We start from the raw sequence: 23150 nt of genomic DNA on the forward strand, positions 1-23150 counted from the left end.
CACAGGAGAAACATCAGTTCTTTGAAGCAGTTTGGAGACTTGATCCTTATCTCTATTGGCTCCATACTGTCTCATCAATCGTCTCATCGCAAATCTGCCTGTCCCTCCCCCATGTCCCAGAGACCTGCCACCTCCGACTAATCCGACCCTGAGTTGGAAACCTGGCATCAGATTCTTGATCTACTTAACATCATGTGTAGAATGGGATTCGTGGCACAAACCTTGGAGACATGACGAGAGGGATAGATTAGACCATATGCAGAATGGGGCTGGTGTGCAGCTAGCACCTGTTCATCAGTTCATCTCCCACTGTCCCCCTCACTCTTCAGAGGGGCCTTGAGGATGGCCTAATCCAGCGGTTCTCAACCTGTGGGTCGCGACCCTTTTGGGGGTCGAACGACCCTTTCACAGAGGTCGCCTAAGACCATTGGAAAACACATATATAATTACATATTGTTTTTGTGATTAATCACTATGCTTTAATTATGTTCAATTTGTAACAATGAAAATACATCCTGCATATCAGATATTTACATTACGATTCATAACAGTAGCAAAATTAGTTATGAAGTAGCAACGAAAATAATTTTATGGTTGGGGGTCACCACAACATGAGGAACTGTATTAAAGGGTCGAGGCATGAGGGAGGTTGAGAACTACTGGCCTAATCCAATGCAATTCCTTCATTCTCTAAGGAGGAAACCAGCAAGATGCAGTGGCTGGTGAAGAACAGTCAGGGAACCCACGGGCAGGACTGGGGGTGGAACCCACAATTCCGTCATCCACATCCATGCTCCTTCCCTCGTATTGGTGACCCCCTGTGCACCTAAGCCCTTCTCGAGTTCCTCTGTACTGTCCACTGTTTGGTGTCACCTCCTCTGCCAGCTCACAAGCTCCTCAGAGGCACTTAATAAACAGGCTAATTGGGGTTAGAGGTCATCTGCTGCTCGTGTCCCTCATCGAAACCATGATGACCTCATGACCCATTCAATAGGTCATCTCCTCACTCTCCTTTCCCTTCATTATGGAGGAGCATGTGACCAACAGCAGCACTAGGTATACTTGGCTGACCAAAGGCACAATTTCATTTGGGGCAGTCTGACCTGGTGCTGCTTCTAGGATATCATGATAAATGTGCCCCGGAGCAGGAGCTCCTAACCTGAGGACCAAACATGTGTGAATTCCTTTGGACAGAAAGGCCACGCTGCAGCTCCCCAAATGATCTGTGACCCCAAAGAGTCAACAACCATTGAGAGCCATGGCTCTCTAGGCAGCAAAGAGCTGTGGGCTCCACAGACTTTGGGGTCAGACCTACTGGGATTCACATCCAGCCCCTGCAATACACGAAGCAGAGACTTTGGCCAAGTCACTGAACCGCCAACTCTCATTTTCCTCATCTGTAAAATGGTGATAAAAATACAATCTACTTCACAGGGCTGCAGGAGACATCCCAGGAGTTCTGACAGGCAAAGCACGCAGCTCAGTGCCTGGCACAGTGTAAAGGCTGTCAGGATTACTGCGGCACTGCGGTGGTGAGCCTACAGTCGTCCTGACTCTGCTACTGTCCTGCTAGGAATACTCCGAATCTCACAGCCACAACCTTCCTCCAAAGCAGGACCCCTGTTTTATTCATCTTACTATTTTCACGCAAATATGCCAGCAAGAGTCTTCCCAGAAGCTAACTCACAGCCACGACTGGCTACCCTGCATTTCAGTACTGGAGCACTTCTCTCCATCCTTTTCTTCTATTCATATTCCAACCCAAAGAGTCAGCATCCTCAGCAAGGATGTAACAAGATCTGATCCCTGTGGCCACTCCGCAGGGACTCTGGCCTGTTCAACATTTACTCAGTTAACCTTCTTATCTCCCTGGTAATAGTTCAAGGAAAACCAAACAAGGTCCCTTGCCTGAGTCAGCTGCTCCTCATGCAGGAGATTTATGTAACCAAGTACTCCAAGGACCGCAGGAGTCTGCCCTTTAACCTCCCCAAGATTCTGCCACCACAGACAGGGTGGGTGTTGGTCCAGCAGCACAGGGCCGTGGAAGGTGAAGGTATTTCAGGCGATACCTGGTGGGTGAAGCAAAGACTCTTCCCTGTGTGTTGTGTCCCACCTTATTTGCAAGCAAAAGCAGGAAAATGACTTGGCAAGGGTGCACAGGATGACGATCAAAGAGCATAATGGAATCCTAGGACCCAGGAAAGTAATGAGGGCCTGGATGGCTCTGGGTCAAACAGGGAAAGATTAATGGGGAAGAATTATATGCCAGTCCTTTGTTCCCAGAGACAGCACAGCTCTGCAAGATTCGCCTAAGCAATCCACCTTCCACCCAGGTCCCTAGAACAGTAGGTGAGGTTGCAAGAAGTGCATAGGTGGGAGGCAAACGTCTTATCTGCCTTCTATAGGTATGAAAATTCCACAGCATTTCTGAGATTCTATGGCCTAGATTCAGATGACTCTGGGTTAAAATTCAACAACCTGTTCAAATCACAACCTCAGCAGGTGTCAGAGATAAGAGAGGCAGCAAACCAGAGGGGCGGACCCCAATTTCTGTCTGATTCAAAGTCGGCCTGTTCCTACTACACCATCTTGCCTACTTGGGATCATTCCAGAGAGAGAACAGCCAAGCAGATGAAAAAACTGAGTTTTCCCATCTCAGTGGGGCTTAGGGCAATGCTTAAATAAAATCAAATATGCAATTACTCATCAATCTTTGGGATTCCAAAAGCGAAGACAGAATTACCTCCCAGGCTCTCAAACTGAGTGTGCATTTCATTCTATATTTTTTCCCTCTCTGGTGAAATCTGAAAATCACATCTGGTAGGATGTTCCTGAGGTTGTGTGGCATTTTTTCTAAAACTCGAGTATATGTAATGTGTACTAGCAAATCAGCAGGTAAATGGCCGTCTCAATGTGCCATGGACCAGACCAAGAACACAATTAACAGGTGACCCAGAGCCACCCCTTTCCTGAAGAACAGTATCCTATAAGTCCATACGTGACAGAAACATGATATATTATACCATTACATATCCCATAAGTCCAGGAGGCTGGCAGGGTGTGGGGAGAGCTGGTTAATGAGAGGGAAAGTTACAGGAGCAATGGAACAGAGGTTCCAGCTAAACCTTCTACATAAATGTGGATCATTTTGGGGCATTTCTGTCATGTCAATCCATCCAGCCAGGAGAGAAAGACATGATTGTGGAATAACAACGACCAGATAGCATAAGTATTATTACAGAGATGAGAATACTCAGGTACCAAGAAGCTAAGTCGCTTGCCCAATGTGATATACCCAGTAATTGCTGAAGCCATAATTCAAACCCAAGTAACCTGACATCTAGAGCATGTGTCCTTGGCCACCACTGTATTCTCTATGCTCACTATAAAGGCTACGATCAAAACACAGGATTTGGGAGTCAGAGGACCTGAGCTTTTTACTTCATCTCTGTCGCTTACTAGATGTGTGACCTTGGACAAGTCCCTGCCTTTCGCTGAGCCCCAATGAACTTATCAAGCAAAGGGTAATAATCAAGTCTATTTTACAAGGTTGTTATGAGAATCAAATAAAATAATATTAGTCGATCTGAGAGGCTCTACGCCAGTGGTTCTCAACCTTCCTAATGCCGCGACCCTTTAAAACAGTTCCTCATGTTGTGGTGACCCCCAACCATAAAATTATTTTCGTTGCTACTTCATAACTGTAATGTTGCTACTGTTCTGAATCGTAATGTAAATATCTGATGTGCAGGATGTATTTAGGCGACCTCTGTGAAAGGGTCATTCAACCCCCAAAGTGGTCGCAACCCACAGGCTGAGAACCGCTGCTCTACGAAAATGCTGCTTAGAATTACTAGTATGTTCCACGATTTGCACCTGTGTAATAAAGGCAGCTGATGGTGGTGTGAAGGCACTGCCCTAGGGACCTTTGTTAATCACCACGTTCTGAACTATCAGTAAGGTTATTTTTGTGATTTAAAATGTATGAAACAGACATTGGCTATTATTATAGTTACTATTATCACCATTCCCTAGGATTGAGAATCGTTTCCTGAGTTCAGGACTTATCCAAAACTTGAGAGCCTAGCTTTTCTGCTCTAACCCATTTACAGTGTTTCCTAAAGATAGTGTCTCAGGGGAGGTCAAATTTAGCCCACGCCCATGGCCTGGATCTCTATTGCCAGTGGAGAGCCTCAGGCAGGATGCTCAGATACTCACATTCATGTTGTTCATAGGGTGGGTAGCTCAGTCGAACGGAGATCAGGATCAGGAAGATAAATAGAGGCCAGGCCACTTCCAGCAACAACTGACACTGAGAGGGAAATAAGACAGAACACTGTGAGTTTAAACAGTAATACGGATGCCTGACACTTTTGGGCTTTGGGAAATCCACAGAGAAATTAACTCAGCAATTGATCAACTTCTCCAGTTTCTCCCACCACTCCCTAAGATTTCATACCACTTTACTGTCGGCAGTTCTCACCTTGTGACATACTATTCTAGCTCTCCGCATTTTCCTTGAGAGAGGGAAAGACGCTGCCCATCCTGTGTCATCTGGCTCATTTCTGCTCATTCTGAAAGTCTCAAACAGACATAATGTCCTTCTCCTGAGCTCCCACAGGAACAATGCCCCTGAAATCATCTGATTCTATCATTGGTTTCCTCACAGAAACATGAGCACCCTGCAGGCAAGCACTGGGTCCAGTCATCTCTGTATCCCCAGCATTAGCACAGTTTCAGGTACACAATGATGTTCATTTATTGGAAGAAGAAGGCCAGGGCCATTGGGCCTTGCTGTGCTAAATGCACACCACCTCTGTTCTTCAAATGCACACAAAGTTGCCCCCCCCCCCCATGAGGCTGAGAAGAGGGTTCCAAAGGACAATGGAAATTCACACACAGAATTCCATATTGACCTCCACACACCCAGGACTGGAAAGAGCTGGGAGGAGTGCAGAGTGCAAAGACCTCCATCCAGCAAGATCTGGTCAACATCTTCTCCAGTGGGTAGAAGATCATTAAACGTGTAAGTAAGTCCAATCCACAGGTTAAAGCAACGAGGTTTCTCTAAAGGAAAAACCTGCCTCAATGAGTTACCAAGGGATAAATAAAGCACAGGGACAGGATGGAAATCATTAGACAGAATTTAATTGAACCACTGGTGTTCAGACAACTACAGATGCTCCTCGTCTTACAATGGGGTTATGTCCCAGTAAATCCATTGTAAACTGAAAATACTGTAAGTCGAAAATGCATTCAATACATCTAACCTATTGAACATCATAGCTTAGCCTACCTGACTTAAATGTGCTCAGAACACTTACATTAGCCTACAGTTAGGCAAAACCATCTCACACAGTGAATACACTGTAGGGTGTGGGTTGTTTACTCTTGTGAACGTGTGCCCAGCTGGGAGCTGCAACTTACTGCTGCTCCCAGCATCACAAGAGAGACCGTACTGCAAATTGCTAGCACAGAAGAAGGTCCAAATTCAAAGTATGATTTCTACTGAATGGGTATCACTTTCGCACCATTGTAAAGTCTAAAAATTGTTAGGTCAAACTATCATAAGTTGGGGGCCGTCTGTAGTTACACTGCCTGAAGGCTCTCACCTCTTTCTTCCTCTCATTTCTAGACTCTGATGCTCTAATTAGGATGAACATCAAGAGCCCAAAAGAGTGATGAGGCCTGTGGTTAAGAGTAATTACAACTGTGGCTTCAGCACCATAAAACCAAGAGACACTGGTATAAAATCCCCCTCCCTATTCTCTTTTAATAGAATTATTTTCTTCACCCTCAAGACCATATATATTTTTTGTAGAAAAATCAAAATTAAAAAAAATGTTTAAGTAGATATAAACCACCCCAGTCATACTTTGCAGCAAGAATCCCTACTAAATTGAGCTAACAATGGTTCTCTGTTAACATTTTTTGTCTTTTATTCTATGCATACATAAATAATATTTTTTTCTACAAAATTGAGATTAGATATCATATATAGTTTTGTATTTTGCTTTTTTATTTAGCATCATGCTGGGAGTGTTTTCCATTATATACAATATTCTCCTAAAATATGGGTTTTAATGACCACTTAATATTCTACACTGTGAATGGACTGTAATTAAGTTAACCTTTTTGCTGATTGCTGGTGCTTCAGATTGTCTTGGGGTTTCTCTTTATTATTTATTGTTGGATTTTTGGAATTTTAAACAGCCCATTTTTAATTTGCGAACGCCTTTGATATAGTTCCGCATTAACCTTTTAAAAAAAATCTTCCATTTGAAAAGCAATATGAGGGTGATAACAGTGTATGTCCTGAGGTGATAAGAAATGGGTAATTTTTTAAATGCTTTCCTAAATTTTCCATAAATGGAACAAAAAAACCAACCCACCATTAGCCTCTAACTATGAGGAATAGTATACTATAGACAGCACACCAGGAAAAACATAAAAGACAAATGGGTCCCTCTTTGAAAGAAGGCATGCTGTGACTAGCGTCTCCAAGACCAAAGATGGAGCTGGTCTTCTCACTAGGCCTACCACACCCTGAGAGCTTAACAATGTTTGTTGAGTAAGAGAATGAACTAAAGTTTATAAAATAAGGAAGATGGAAATACAAATCAGTTGAGCCCTTTGGGAAAGCAATTTGGCCAAATGTATCAGAAGACATGTTTATCTCCTTTGACCAAATAATATGACTGGGGCTATGACCTATAGAACTAAATTCAAAATGTCAAAAAAGCTACATATATGTATTTGTTCACTGAAACACTATAAAGGAAAAATACTAGAAATAATTGCACAGCAGTAGGGAGATTAAATTATGGTACATCTACTCAGCAATTCAGTAGGCAGTCATTACAACAATGTTTATGAAACACAGATACTGTTAACCATATAATATTAAGTGAAAAAAGCAGCACACAAAATTATATCCATTCCAAGCTTACAGCTGAATAAAATCACAAATATCACCCAGACAGGACTAAAACTTGTTAAAAATGGCATATCTGGGGATAAATTCAGAAAAGAATAATAAACTCAGAAAAAAAGTAAATGAAGAGGATGAGTAAGATTGCATCAAACTTAAGTTCTGAAACTACCATTTGTGCTTTTAGGATAAATAGTAGCTACCATTTATGTAGTAGGCACACCATATACAGATTATTACATTGATTCCAAGGCTAAAGCTCAAGGGAGGGTCATCATAGAGCTGGTCCGTGGCAGGGTAGAGATTAGCAGCCACTTCTGTCCAACCCCAGAGGCCACATATAAAATTCTATTTGACACAGGAAGTGGCCCAGGTGGGACATGACTGCGCTAGGTGACATGATCAAAAAAGTCCGCAGGTTCCACAGAGGTAAAATGAACTCATGGCCTATAGATTTATTATAGCTGCAGGCAATACTGAGCACTTAATGTGTACCCGGGATTTTTATACATCTCATCTCTCACATTTCGTTCTCACAATAACTCTGTGAGAACGGTTGTATGAGTACCATTCCAGGAGTGAAGAAACTATGGTTCAAACATGTTATGAGCTACAGCCTGGTAAGGGGAGCCCCCCAGCACTGGCACCCAGACCCAACCCCTAGATCTGTCCGTTTGCATTCATCATGCCTCTCCTAGAGCCATGTTCGGGCCATACACCCTTTAAGATGGCCACTTCGTCTATGGCTCACCAGCCTGAGCACAGATCTGACCCAATGAATCAAGCCTAATGTTCCCGGGCATCTCTGCAGCCCCCACATCTAGGACCCTGTAGGGCAAACAGATGCTCAAAATAGTTGGTTGATTGGCTCTTCCCCATGGCACTGATAGCAAAGGGAAAAAAATCTGCCAGTGGGTGTAAGCAGATATGAAAAAGAGGTAAGAAAAAGACTGATAATAACAATAATGGCGCACACTTAAACAGATCTTATTAAATACCAGTGTTCTAAGTACTTTACGTATATTAACTCAGTTAACCTTCAAACAACCTCATTAATACTAATATTATACTCCTTTGACAGATAAGAACACAGGCTTTAAGAGTTACTATACTGGCCAAGGCTGTAAGGTTGGTAAACAGCAGAGCCACGATTCAAAGCCAGTCTGATTCAAGGGTCTCTGCTCTTAGCCACTAAGCACCACTATTACGAGAGTATCTAGATTATTGATCTTTCAAACTCCTTGGTAGCCTGAGTTACTAAAATGTATGAATGAATGAAGAGATTGCCTCCAAAGCTCATACCACCCAAACCAGAAAACTCATGGTGAGAAAAAACTTAATCCATGCCCTTTTACTATACACCTCTAAAATTATACATGCCATTCAACAAAAAAATTCACCTTACAAACTCAGGGGGATGTTCTAGGCTTTTTTTTTTTTAAATCCTCACCCAAGGATATGTTTTTATTGGTTTTTAGAGAGAGGGGAAGGGAAGGGGAGAGAGAGAGAGAAACATTGGTCAGTTGCCTCCTGTACTCGCCCCAATGGGGTATCACACCCAAAACCTAGGTATGTACCCAGATTGGGAATCGAACCTACAACCTTTTGGTGAACATGACGATGCTCCAGCCAACTGAGCCACCCAACCAGGCTAGGCATTTCTTTTCCTAATAGTCTCCTTCTAGAAACCTAACTGCCAGACTTCCCATTCTGGCTCTACCCATCATCCAAGAAAGATTTCTCCCATCCCTAGACTTAGCACTTTTCCTTCACATAGTCCCTCAGAAATAGCTTGGAAATAAAACCGGTGCTTTACTGTTATAAACCCCTATAGGAAACTCTTCTAAATCTTGTTTTGGTACCTACGCACCCACCTCCACATCTCTCCCCCCGGAGAGGAACACTGTTTTCAAAAGGCGTTTCTCACCAAAGTCAGACCCTCAGGAGCCTCCCTTTAGTGTTGGGTGTTAAAATAGTACGTAATTCTGATGTTTAAGTGATCGCTACACTGAGCTGCTCTGGGAGCACCAAAGGCACCACTTTGTGCCTTCTGTCTCGTTACTCCTCAGCTCTAACATGGGATGCTCCGAGCGAACACCTGGAGAGCAGGTACCATTCTCAAGAGCAGCACTACTGACACAGGTAACTGTTGAGGGGACTCTCCTGTGAACTCTAGGATGCTCCCCCCATCCATGTACTCTACCAACCACCCCCGCCCAGGGCAGTGACAACCAAAAGATGTCTCCAAATATCACCAAATGTCCGTGGGGCATTACATAAGGATAGGATACTTTTTAGAACTTGGTAAGGTAATAAGACTTAATGGGAAAGAGAAAGAGATGAAATTATCAAAGACGTTCGAGAGGCAAAAAGGGAGTGTGGGACAATGAGTTGCCCCAGATCTCAGTGTTCAAAGTAATAGCACACTCTGTGCTGTATCAGCATCAAAATAAAAAATACATACCAAATGACCAAACAAATAACCCCCAAAGAGCTCCCTACAGGCATAACAGTTCGATAAATGTCCCAAAAATAACTAGGAAAGGAATCACTGTTTAATAAAAGCTGCTAGGATGATATGATATGAATGTAAAGAAAAATTATTTTTAAACCCATCCCTGATACCATACACATCCATTAGGTCTGTGTAAATGAAAGTGAAATCTTTAAGATCAAATCAGAGCAATGCTAGAGGTAGGAACATTTTTTTAAAAAACCCAGACCTACCCTCTCATACACTGATGGTGGCTTTTTAAATTGGTTTAAACCTTTGGAAGGACATCTGACGATAGACTTCAAGGGCCATTCCTTTTTGACCTAATAATCCTGGCTCCTGAGATTGTGGCTTAAGGAAACAATACAAAAGTAAAAAAAGGCTAGATGTATAAAATCTTCATAGTAATTCATTCATAACAGCAAATGCTGGAAACCATCTAAATGTTGGCAATAGAGAATAAACTTAGAAAATAAAAACTGTTGATAGATTATTGTAAAGCTCCCAGAAATGTCAATGGACTCAGCCCCAGGGTAAATTTGGGACCATAAGATGTAATTCTTCCTCTAACCTCTAACTACTAACTTATAATACGTTCTTCACTGTGAAACAGGAGCTGTAATGCACACCTCTGAGGATCGCTGTGAACATCAAGATAATGCATATAAAAGTGCTTCCAAAACTACAAAACACAGCCTACGCATCAAGAATCATTATTATAAATATGAAGATTACTTGGAAATTTGGGAACAGACACAGCGAGTAATGTTCAGTGAAAGAAAGAAACAATAAAATGGAACACATGCATGTAATGACTTCAATTGTCTCCCTGGGCTGTCGTCACTCACGTCCCCTTAGTGCCGAGGACCAGGCACAAACCGACCCTCAGGGACTCCTTTTGCACATAAACTAAAACTCAACTGCCCTTTGCCAACTGCAAAGCCCTGCATGGCCTGGCCCCGCCGATTCCGAGCTCGTCCCCAGCCAGTCTGCATCTGCGCCACCAGCGCCACTGGCTTTTCTCTTCCTTGACTCGGGAACATGTGTTAGGCTCCATGGCCTTCACACTCTGTGCCTCTGCCGGGAATACAGTGCCCTTGATCTCTGGGCTCCTGATGTTCCCCTGGCTAATGGCTGCTGAAACTTAAATGTCATGGCCTTTCCTTCTAAATTAAGTCCCTACCCACAGCCTGGCAGTATCCAACACAGAACCACAGTTTGTCTTCATGACACTTATCACAATGTGTTATTATATATTTACTTACATAATAATGTGTCTTATACCCGCTTTTCTTACTTCTTTAAGGGCAGGAATCATGCCTGGTTCACAACTATGTGCCCAGTTCACCGTCCCACATGTAGCAGATGCTCTAGAAACATCTACCCAAATGAAACGATAAATGGCTATTTGTTCTAATGTTCTCCATTCCACAGAAGGGAAAACTAAAACCTAGGAGAAATGAGTTTCCCCTAAACCCAATGGCATATGGTGGCCAACCTGGAGTCAGAATTGAATTAGAATTTAAATAATGATTAGAATGATTTTTGGATTTGAACTATCACTGCCAGGCAAGGACTAACGACAGGGAAGAAGTGTATCAGGTTAAAATGGAAGTGGGGAGGGGATATGGAAGTTTTCATCTATTCTGTAAAACTCTATAAAGGCTCTTAAGTAAAGAGTTTTCATTTTTGATAGCTTATTCCTATCATTAAACAATGCCCAAATACCAATACTCTAATATATGCAATAACCAGAATTATCTATTTTCCCAGCCACATGGCCAGTCAGATCTGCTTGAGAAAATATTTAATAGCAAAGGCAAAAAAAAAGGGGGGGGGGGAGGGCAGGCAATATGGCCGTACTCTGTCTACCGGACCTTGGCCTCTGGCTCAACCTAATACCAGATGAGGCTCAGAAAATCTCTGATCCCTCTTCCTGTCCCCCAAGCCCTGTTTGTACTGAATGACTGCCACCGACACAGGTTAACCGTTACTCTCAACCCAAACTGAGCTTTGCACCCAACTTTCGCAACTCAATTTCAATGTATTCTTTGCCCAACAAGAACAGCAGAAAGCTAACCCTGGCTGATGGTCCCCATGATTTTGCACAAAGGGGACACAGGAGGAGGTCCCCCAGAATTCACCCAGCAAACAAAGACACAGAGCAAAAAGGCAAACAACGGCCTCTCAACAGGGTAGCTCTGGGGAGCACTGGCAGGTCCCAGCTTCTACACAGTCTTTCTATTCTTCCTGGCAGCAGCACACAGGGCCCCTACAGCAGAGGAGCCTCCTTGAGACATGAAAACTAATAGCCCATTTAGCACATGCACCACTCACTGAGCAAATGCTTACTGAGCATATCCCTGATGCCAGGCTCCGGGGCACGTGTGTACACTCCAGGATGGCAGAAGAAGGGAAATGAGCAATGATTTTCTGTTCACTGTGGGCAAGAACTATCATGGAAATGCTAACTTCTTCCCGCCTAATGGGAAGGACTGGTTCTGACTAGGTGAGCTAACCAAGTGGCACCAAAATCCTGAGCAGGTCCCAATGTTAAACAACATCATCTAGAATCCAAGCCAGGTGCACTGGGATGTTGCTACCAGTCAGAACTTAAGATCCAGGGACATTAAACCTTTAGTGCAAAGAAAGCCAAGCCTGCTTTAAAAAGGAGGGGTGGGTGGGGCGGGGAAGGCTGGGCCTATAGGAAATTGGTTCTTGTGCTACTTCCATGGAAGACCCAGCCTGGACTCCTGTCCTCTGGCCCAAACCCCAGTTCTGCTGACTTCCCATGGAGCAGGCCAGATCTTTCCAACTCTGACAATCTAAGCACCTGGGACCTGAAACAAACCACCCTTCTGTCTGGCTCAGCAAAATGCAAATCTTTTAGAAATCAGGAAGGGAGGTAACTAACTGGACCAGGCAGCAGGCAGTGATATACAATCTAGGAAAGCCCTTTTGTATCAGGATGTTGTATCCCTACTTCTTCCTTCAACAGGCACTCTGGCATAAGACTGCAAATTGCCTTGACTTAAACCTGCCTATCTCTCCAATTTTAACTCTCGTTAAACCCATGCGCTACATTGAGCAAGAAGCAACATGCTCAAGACCAGTGGAAACAGGTCCGTTCTGGGTGGACCAACCCCCACATCCTGTTACAGGACTCTGATTCTTTGGTCGACCACAGGGAAATCCCTTCCCTGCTTTGTGCCTCAGTACTGTTATCTGTAAAATGGAGGCTTGGACTGTATTACCCTGAAGACATCCTTTCATTGCTAAGATGGTATGATTCTTCCCACTACTCACTGGCTAATGGACACACCACAGAAGAAATGATTTCCTATCGTGCGGGCTGCTATAACCAGGATGAGAAGAGGCAGGAGACCGGAATCACACATAGCTAAGAAATGAGGATGAGAGATGAATTTGGGAACACCAGACTCTAGGAAGAGCCATGGGAGGCAGGGGGAAAGGTGAAAAAGTCGGAAACTTTAAGATCTTGAGAGGGAGGGTTAAAAAAAAAATGTTACCACTGAAAAGCAATTTGACATAGTGGTTTAGAGTGCCCACTCTGGAGTCAGAAGGCCTGGATTTGAACCCAACATGTGCTTCTGGGGACCTTGCAAGTTCCCCAACCACAACAAGGACATAAGAGTACTTCACAGAGTCACAAAAAGATTAACCCAGTTAATAACGCACTATTGAGTGCCTAGCACATGGAAGTTCATTCTAAGTGTTGCCTTCCTTATATAATACTAGAGGCCTGGTGCACAGATTCGTGCACCAGTGGGGTCCCTCAGCGTGGCCTGCAGGGATTGGGCCAAAACCGGTAGTTTAACACCTGCCGCTCCTGCCTGACGCCTCGGCTCATCCCAGCCCCACTGCGCCTGGCGCCTGCCGCGGGCTCGTGCCCAGTCAGTCCCTATAGGGAGAGGCTCATACTCACCATCTGTGAGCCCTGCATCTGGCACCAGCTGAGCAGCACTCCCGCTGTGGTAGTGCACTGACCACCAGGGGGCAGCTCCTGCATTGAGCATCTGCCCCCTGGTGGTCAGTGCACAGCATAGCGAAGGTCCTTCGGTCATTTGGTCGCTTAGGCTTTAAATATATAGATGAGGTTTTATATTTTACCATTATTATTATCACTAAGACAGGCAGGATACATTAGATACATAGATTCTAGTTCCTACTCTCTCATTAGTGACCTTGGGATTCAGGTCCCCACTAGTAATGAGAAGGGCTAAACAAAATCGCTGTTCCTCAAACGGGAATCTGTGGGGGGTAGGGGCTGGGGAGTATATTTTCAATGGACTACATGTGAGTTCCCTGTGAGAATTTTAACTATTTTGTGTTTTCATTTTCGTGGTCATCTAAACAAACTAGAATAAACATATCTGGATTTTCCAAATGCCTCTTTTATAACCAAGTTCTGGCACAAGATTTCAAAGCCTAAGTTTATATTTGTGTTTGATTGTGTTGGCACCATAATTATAGCAGACTAATGAGGAAGGAACAGATGCAGACGTGAATTATGAATGACGAGATTGGACCAAATGAAAGCCAAATGGTATCAAATGAAGGTCATGGGAAAAATGGTTGGAGAACTGAACCCTTGGAACATAGACTGTCCAAACTCACAGGATGGCACCACAGCATCCCCTACCATATTCACGTCACTCCTCGTGGTTTAGGTTCAGCTAAACAATGGCAGCTGTCTTACTACATCCATTTGAATTGTATTGGTTTTGCGATTTGGTTTGCATTTAATTTGTAAGTGATCATATAGTTATAATAGCATATACAATAAGGGGGGGGTGTCTAGTTTCACATATGTACATACTTAAGTAACGTTATAACAAAAAGAAATTTAATGAATACAAACGGACCTTAACATTTTTGTTTTAGAAAAGGTCCAAATAGTATTCTAGTCTGAGAAACTATATTATATTATCTCCAAGGTCCCTCCTAGCTCTTTGAGTCTAAGAAAGATGATCATTTTGGTTACGTTAAGCTCCGTTAAGACAGCCACGTGGTGATGCAGGCTCAGAATTCAGGGAAAAGGCAGGGCAGAAAACAGACTTAGATGCTAACTACAGAGAGGTACAGCTAAACCCAGGAGACTAGATGGGATTGCTAAGAGTGTTCAGAGATAGAGAAGCGAAGAGCTGGCACTGAGCTTCAAGGAGTTCACCAGGCCTTACAGCCTTCGCCTTCCTCTGTGGAAAAATACCATTCACCTACGCATTACAGATGATCTAAGAATTACTGTCCCATCCAGGCAGTGAACGGCTTTGAACCCTCCACAGAAATAAAACCATTTTCCGTTTTATTTTCCTCCAGGCTTGCAGTCAAAGCTAAGAGAGTCCACACTGGCACTAAAAGATCCAGTCTCTCTCCAAGCTGGGCCATTAACTCACTTCATTCCTACTGCCCGCAGTACGGGGGCCCATGAGGGGCTCTCGGAGAGCCACGTGGCCCCGGGAGCTTTAGGAAAAGGAGGCAAAGGAACGGCTGGGGGCAATTCTGTGCCACATTCCAGAGGTCGGAACTCATGCCTGGGCACTAGCACAAACCCAAAGCTAACATTTCTGCCCTCGATAATAAGTGACAGAGCCCACCAGGGCCACATTCATTCACTCACTTTGAGAAAACCAACAAGACTTCCTTTCCTCTCCTCCAATCCCCAACTCAAAACCATGACGTAAAGCAAGGGAGAACGCCCTCCACCCCCAGAAACCCAAGCTTACTGTTTGTCTTCTTCTGTAAGTGAAGTTCTTCCACAGCAGCAACCTCAGCTGAGGCCAGCACGCCATGCTAGCTCAGCTGGCGCCCACAGCAACCTGAGCGTGGCTGGGAGTGTGGAGGCAGTGGCCGGAGCTCACAGCAGGGACGCTGTGGCTGGTCATTAACTGAAAGATAAAGCAGGCAGGGAGAGAGCTGTCAGTTATTGCTGTGAAGCCAGACATACGCCAATGAGGGCTGTTGCTCCAGCCCCCTCACCTGAGCCCTCAATCCCAGCTCTGCGTCATGACTGCTTCCCCATAGGTCCCCAATAGGTCATGAGTCCCCGACTTCCGGCCTCAGGCTTCTCCGGTAAACGGGGATTCTGGCAGTTTTCTGGGGACAGCCCGGGAACTAGCTGTTCTAATCCTAATCATTTTCGCTCCACAGGTGTGGCCATTTGGGGATGAAAAATACACTTATGCCCTAACCGGTTTGGCTCAGTGGATAGAGGGTCGGCCTGCGGACTGAAAGGTCCCACGTTCGATTCCGGTCAAGGGCATGTACCTTGGTTGCGGGCACATCTCCAGTAGGAGGTGTGCAGGAGGCAGCTGATTGATGTTTCTCTCTCATCGATGTTTCTAGCTCTCTATCCCTCTCCCTTCCTCTCTGTAAAAAATCAATAAAATACATATTTTTTAAAAAATACACTTATGCCAACAGATTGAAGTGAGCAATCTGAGGTGGTGGAGACACTGAGTTTGGAAGTGGCAGCCTGGCATCCCAGGGACCTGGCTCCCTTCTCTACGGAAATGCCTCCCCTCACATAAAATGAACCTGGTGTAATTTATGCTATTTCCTTCAATTCGCTCAAGCAACATTGTTGAGTCGTTCAAATGATAAACAACACCATTGGCAAAGCAGTTTCCCAATCTGGAAAGCCACCGTGTGTCTTAGGACGACTGTGAATAAACACCGAGGCAATGCTACTGACACCTGGCTCCCAGGTGGTGAGGACAACCCCAGTGCAGCATGTCTTCGGAAAGAAAAACAACATCCCGTGGAGAAACTAGTCAGCTAAGGCGGGTGGGGAGCATCGCCCGTGAAACCGACAGGCTCCCACTGCCCAGACATCTGTACCCTCTGGCCTTGCTCCATCTGCACCTGCAAGGAAGGGCCCAGCTGCTCCTTGCCAGGTGTCACCGGTGCCTCCGTGGAGGACTGCTTTGCCGTGCTAGGGGAAGGGGGCATTTCTCGTAAACAGGGGATACAACAATTCTACGTGTCCCAATCGCCCACGCAACAACTGTATTCACTTAATGCTGGAATCATCCCAAGTAGTCCTACTACAGTTAAAAGTGGGGGAGGGGCAGAGAAACGAAAAATAAAGAAGGGAGGGATACACAGGTTAAAGCTGGGCCCTGCTGGCACTCCACAGCCATGAACCCTCAGCAGAAACCAACTTTACTTCTAAAGCGGCTCAGTCAGTCATCGTGGCGGGTAGTGGAGTAGAGGTGGGAGTGGGATTTAGGCATGAGGAACAGTCAGCAAAAAGAGCTAAGAATGTGGTGACCACTGGTGGACACAAAACAAGGTAGTAGGCTAAAAGTCCATGAGTGCTAATCAGCTCTCAGGGCAAAGGTCAGCCCCTAGTAGGATCTTACCCTTTTGTCCCCCAAGCCTTAAAGACTTGGATTAAAAACTTCTAGAGAAGAAAAGCGAGTGGAGGGAATTTGCAGTATCTGTGTAGAAGGCATGACCCATTCATTCATTATGTATTCAAATTCATTCCTTGGCCAATTCGGAAAAACGTTCTCACTCCAAAAAGAGGAAGAGGTAAGCCAGCACCAAGTCAGTTTGCAATTTGTTGTTTAAAGATAACTGGCCGCTAGGCACAGAGAGCAGGATGTCATTGTGCTCGTAATCCCAGCGTTTCCGAAGTAGCCTAGGACAGGGCTTACATTCCAGAAACAGTGAGATAAATTATTAGCTAGTTTTTCTCCTGCAAAAGCTACTCTCCAGCAATCGCTTCGTTGATTTAGAAGCTACATGAATCTTTTCAGATTTCCAAGGCAACAATGAGGAGGTTAGAACACACGTCTGTAATTTAAAAAGGGAAAATGTAGCCTAGTACAAAAAGCCCAGAGGTGCATTAGTCCCAGCTTCCCACCTATGTACCCTTGCACAAGCCTTTCCGGAAACAAGTTCTTTCCTCCTATCTTATCTTTCTCTGTTCTGTAGGTACCCTCCAGAACAGAAATGCTGTCCAAACGTTCTTTTCTATTCCATTATTTCTAGTAAATCCATCGGGTGGGTGTCTGGAAAGGTAGAAGGGCAGAGTAGAAAAGAGAAAATAGAAATATCCTAGTGTTGGAGTCCAAAGCACAGAACTGCCTCCCCTACACCTGAGTGGAGACTCTCAGAAGGGGGAAGACACACCTCTATAAAAGGCTCGCAGGAGGAGATTTGGGGTAGAGTATTTTCCTAAAATTTGAGTTCGTGGGTCTCTAGATGCTGGTTCTGATCCTAGGGACCCTCCAAGGAACACTCAGATAAGGTTAGCAAGAAGTACCCCAGAGCGGCGGTAGAAGGTTCTGCTCTGGCTTTGCTGGGTGCAAACAGGCAGGATTCTTGCCCCAGTTCCCGCCCCCGTCCCCCTTGGCATGGCCCTGGCCACCCACGTAATTCCCTCCTCCCACCTCAAAACGCAGTGATCACGGGGAGGAGCAATTCTGTCCAAAGAAGCAGGTTTGGCAGAGCCCAAACCCCTCTGCTCAGGTAACTGAAGCCAAAGGGACATTTCTACATCAGTTTCCCAAAAAGCGAGAGAACAAACAAACTGAAAGCTATAAAGAAGGCAGTTCTGTGTACTAGATTTCTCAATGTTTCAGAGCTGGTAGCACACTCACTCCTGCCCTTCTGCACATTTCCAGTTACTGGCTGGAAAGGATCCCACTTCACAATCATTGCCAGTCCACAGGCCACTCTCACTGGCACCAGCCACGTCGCTGGGCTCCCGGCCCCCAGTCTTACCCCACTGCCATCCATTTACCACAGAGCAACCAACGTTATTCACGACACCAAATACATGAATATGCCACTCCCCCACTTAAAACCCCTATCTGAGGAGCAAGTTCAATCCTCACTGTAGTTTACCTGGTGTCCTCTTTCGCACTCCCACCTCCTGATGCCTGGAAAACTCCTTACAGGCCCTGACTGGGCCACTCTCTCTCCTGTCCCTGGGACTTCCTGGTGTGACCCTGGTCCTAGCTTAGGCTTCCATTTAGCTGTCACTGGGTCACATTTCCTGGTCACCTCCCGGACACTGACACCGGTGCTCTGCGGACAGCCTGCTTTCCATTGCTGCGTGTCTCCCACATTCTGAGTGCCAGCAGGGGCCACTCCTGTCCCTAGTAAGGAAAACAGTACCTGGTATGTAGTAGGCACTCAGGGACTGCCTGCTTAATTAATTAATGAAGAGATGGACATGAGAAATAGGGCTTCAGACTCTTAGGGTGGTGGCATGTCGGGGCCTGCAGTAACCGATTTCTCAAGCCTGATTAACTAACTCAGGCAAAGTGTCCCCAGGGAGGGAGCTCCATGTTCAGCAGGCTTCCACCACACACTTGTGATGGCCACAGAGGACTGCTGAGCTTCCCAGGTGACTCCTGTGGCATCCAGGGAAATGTAATTGAATCTAGGTCAGCTTTCCACAAACAGCGGGTTTAGCTAAGCCTGGAGCAGGCCCTCCAAGGCCAGGGGAGCCACGAACATGCCTTTGGCCACGCTTCATGTCCAAGGGCTCCATGTACTTCCCAGGTCTTGTTATTAGTCACACAGGTGGGTCACCCTTGTCCAAATGCAATAGTTTCCATACCCTCACCTTTCTTTTGTGCCTGGAGGAAGTGACTGTCTAAACTTTGGCCCATTTTTGAAAGAAATTTTCACTTCAATTGCCATTTTAAAGCTATTCATATCTAGAAAATACAACAGAGTGCTAAAACATGACCTGAAATAAAGATGCTCAACATCATTAGTTGCTGAGTATTACTTGACCATAAAAAAAAAAGAATGAAATCTTATCATCTGTGATAGCCTGGATGGACCTAGAGACTACAGAGTATTATGCTCAATGAAATAAGTCATTCAAAGAAAAACAAATATCATATGATTTCACTTCTGTGTGGAATCCAAAAACAAAATAAACAAACCAACAAGATAGAAACAGACTCATAGTTACAGAGAGCAGACTGGTGGTTGCCAGAAGGGAGGGGATATGGGGACTGGGTGAAAGAGGTGAAGGGATTAACAAGTACAGATTGGCAGTTACAAAATAGTCATGGGTATAAAGTACATCACAGGGACTATCATCAATAATATTGTAGTAACTTCGCACGGTGCCAGAGGGTACTGGAAATATTGGGGGAACACTTTGTAAAGTATATGATTGTCTCACTACTATGCTGTACACTTGAAACTAATACAAAATAATACTGAATGTAAACTGTAATTTAAAAATAACATTAAAAAAAAGAGAAGAGAAAGCAGCCAAAATCCTCCCCCTATTTTTAATTGCTTTTGCAGTAGACCTACAGATTTTCCTTAGGCTAAAAAGAGGAACCCCCAAGCAAAACCAGGTTTCATTATAATAAAAGAAAAAATTAATTTAATTTTTTAAAACCCCAATGAACTACCACTACACACCCATTGGGACTACTAAAATGTTTTAAATGTTAGTGTTAGTGAGTATGGGAAGCAATGGGCACTCCCATACACTGCTCGTGGGAATGTAAAATGGAACAGCAACTTTGCCCAACAGTCCCTGCAGTTACACACAGACTGAGGATACAGCCCAGCCATCCCACCCGAGGTATAACAGTGCACCCTTATCCACAGGGGATGTGTTCCAAGACCCCCAGCAGATGTCTGAAACCACAGATAGTACCAAAGCCTTTAGACTATGGTTTTTCCTGTACATACATACCTATCATAAAGTTTACTTTATAAATTAGGCACAGTAAGAGCTTAACCACAGTCACTAATAATAAAGTAGGGCAATTATGACAAGATAGTGTAGTAAAAGTTATGTGACACTATTAAGTAAAATAAGGGTAATTTGAACACAAGCACTGCAATATGGTGACAGCTGACCTGCTACTGAGATGGCTGCTGAGGGACTAACAGGCAGAAAACATATATAAAGTGTGAATATGCTTAACAAAGAGATAATACATGCCCCAGGCCTTACAGAACAGGATAGTGCAAGATCTCATCATGCTACTCAGAATGGCAGCCAACTTAAAACTTATGAATTGCTTTGTTATGAATTTTCTATTTAATGTTTTTGGACTGTGGTTAATTGCGGATAACTGAAACTACAGATAATGAAACCACAGATAAAGGGAACCACTGTATTTACCTGAAAGAAATGACAGCGTATGTTCACACAACTGTATATGAATTTTTTAGAAGTCCTATACAGAACAGTCCAAATTGAAAACAACCCAAATGCCCATCAACTAGTGAATAGATTACGATGAAATACTACTCAGCAATAAAAAGGAACAACCTACTGATACATGCAACAGAATAGCTCAATCTCAAAAGCCTCAGCTAATAGAAAGCAGCCAGACACAAAAAACAATATACTGCAGGACTCCACGCATTCTCACATTCTGCAAAAAGGAACAATAGGGACAGAAATCAGATGAGTGGTGGCAGCGGTTATGGGTGGGGGAGGGGACAGACTGTAAAGGAGCACAGAGTGATGTAAACATTCCACATCACGATTTTGGTAGTGGTTCTATAACTATGCCCATTTATCACCAAACTGCTCACTTAAAAAGGATAAACTTAATTGTATGTAAATTATATACATCAATAACCTGACTTTTCCTCCCCCCCCCCCCGCCCACCCCCGCCCCCAACCAGAATAAGAACTTGCCTTCCATTATAACAATTAACATTCTCCACATGTCCAATCATACCTTGGAAGACCTAAGAACTGCATAGTATAAAGCTTGATTATTGTGTAATTCCCCAGGAAGGTGAATAGTGAATCAAATATTCACCATCTAGTCACTGAACAAACAACTGCAACCTGAACTTTACAAGACTTCTATTCGCCACCACAAATATTGACTGAGTTCCTCTTATGTGTCAGCTGCTGTTCTAGACACTGGCGATTCAGCAGTGAGCCAAAGAAGCCAAGTCCCTGCTCTCAAGGAACTCCAGCAAGGAAGTGGAGAACTGACAAACAACAGTGGGTGGTTACAGCAGAGGGTGATCGGAATAATGAAGAAAAATAAAGCTGAGTAAGGGGACAGAAGGCAATAGGGGGTGGGTGACTCCTTTCTGCCGAGACACCCTGGGGACAGTGAAACAAGAGGACAGGCCATATGCTACTTACAAAAGGGTCTCCAAGTGACAGCTGGGATTGTGAATTCTTTTAACGTTTCCCTAAACCAAAACGGGAAACGCCAGAGAGACGCAGTGATGCTGGCAAAAGAAAAACATATCCGTTCACAGGAAGCTGGTGTGAAGGGGGAAGTGAGGACCCCCGTCAGCACCTACCACACTGCCCCTCCACCCAGTCTCACCAAAATGGCGCGCCCTTTGAACTTCACAGGTAAGTTTCAAAGAGAGAAAAGAAATATTAAAAAGGAGAGGGGAAGAGGAAGACATGCTAACAGCACAAGATAGGGGGGTGTTTTTCCCCACTTAGCAAAGTAAAAAAATAAAAAACAGGAACTACTTCCCATGACTATATTTTCTTTTTAGATGGAAGCTCAACCCTAAATCTAGAGGGCTTGGCCTCACATGCCCGCAGTGGTCTTACTGAACAAACTAAAAGTTTCTGGTAACAGTGCCAACATGAGCATTTTTCTTTTTTCATTACATTTCCTTCAACATTAAAATCTTGTATTAGGAGATAGAAAGAATTCAATGGGGTTTTGGAGACCCGCTCTCACCACACACCTGCTCCACTCTACAGAGAAGCTGAAGCTCCCCAAAAAGTAAGTGCCTTGCCCAGAGTCACCCCCTAGAGTAAGAGCCAGCCCCTGGATTTCTCAGGAAGTAACTTTCAAAACAACCATTGTATGCCCTTTCCCACCACGGTACTTCTCCCACAACAGTTGGTTCTTCTGAATAGTTCATAATCCAGAATGTGCGGTGAGCAACTGATTTTTATCCATCAAAACAGTGGTTTTATTAGAGCCATTTCTCGAAACTCAAGATTAATTAATAAGTGTGTGTGTGTGTGTGTGTGTGTGTGTGTGTATTCTTCTCTGTCAGGCAAATTTCCAGATGGCTACCAGAAGTGAGACAGAAGTTGACATTTCTGACATCTATCAGTATTTCCCTTGATGGAACTGTTCCTACGTGTCTTCTATCAATAAACAGCTAGCCAGGAACCTACAATGCAGGAGAGAGATGTAAGGCAGAATTTAACATATCACATACAAACTGAAAATGTATTGGTGCTGAAGCTCAGCCGATTGCCTACTCACGAGATGGGGATGCGAAAGCAAGAATTACAGATGTTGTGCATCTCATCTCCAGAGAGGTGCGGAGGGTCCTGGAAGTCCAACAGATGTGCTTGCTTAGGGAAAGGTTTGTCCTTTCATAGCCTCTGAGCATATGTGTCTGAGCAGAGAGCCACATTTGAGAAACAGGTTAATGAGGTAACTATAACTCAGAAGGCCAGGCTGGAAGATGCTCACTGCGCCCATGACTGAAGACGTGGCCAGGGCGGTGGGGATCTCAGTCATCCTGTGATTCCCCCCAGGCTGACTTGTCAGCTTTATTAAGCCGGAGGCTAATTTAACTGCCTCAGTTTAACTTTTCTGGCCTCCAGGTGCTATTCAGCTCTCTAGCCTTAAGGTCATCCTTACTAACCCTTAAATTCCCCTGCACATTCCCAACCATCCTGTAGACCCACATTTAAGTAAAACTGTCCTTAGTTGCCATCAGGCCCCTAGAACCCTGCAGAAAGACCGTGGC

General features: G+C 44.5%; 1 protein-coding gene and 1 pseudogene across 2 annotated transcripts in view; one reads left to right on the forward strand and one right to left on the reverse strand.

The window, feature by feature from the left end:
- Positions 1-23150, reverse strand: part of ABCA1 (ATP binding cassette subfamily A member 1) — a 114360-nt gene that overhangs the window by 78602 nt on the left and 12608 nt on the right. The window contains exons 2-3 of the mRNA XM_081103435.1: positions 15173-15334; positions 4219-4312 (exon numbers count right to left, since the gene is read on the reverse strand). Of these exons, the coding sequence (XP_080959561.1) occupies positions 4219-4312; positions 15173-15238 (160 nt within the window). The 5' untranslated portion in view covers positions 15239-15334. The remainder of the gene's footprint in view (positions 1-4218; positions 4313-15172; positions 15335-23150) is intronic.
- Positions 21642-23150, forward strand: part of LOC308527741 (ornithine decarboxylase antizyme 1-like) — a 175583-nt pseudogene continuing 174074 nt past the window's right edge. The window contains exon 1 of the transcript in view: positions 21642-21774. The product of the transcript in view is annotated as an ornithine decarboxylase antizyme 1-like (transcript). The remainder of the gene's footprint in view (positions 21775-23150) is intronic.

Source organism: Myotis nattereri (assembly GCF_964212035.1).
Source record: "Myotis nattereri genome assembly, chromosome: 12".
NCBI classification, from domain to species: domain Eukaryota; kingdom Metazoa; phylum Chordata; class Mammalia; order Chiroptera; family Vespertilionidae; genus Myotis; species Myotis nattereri.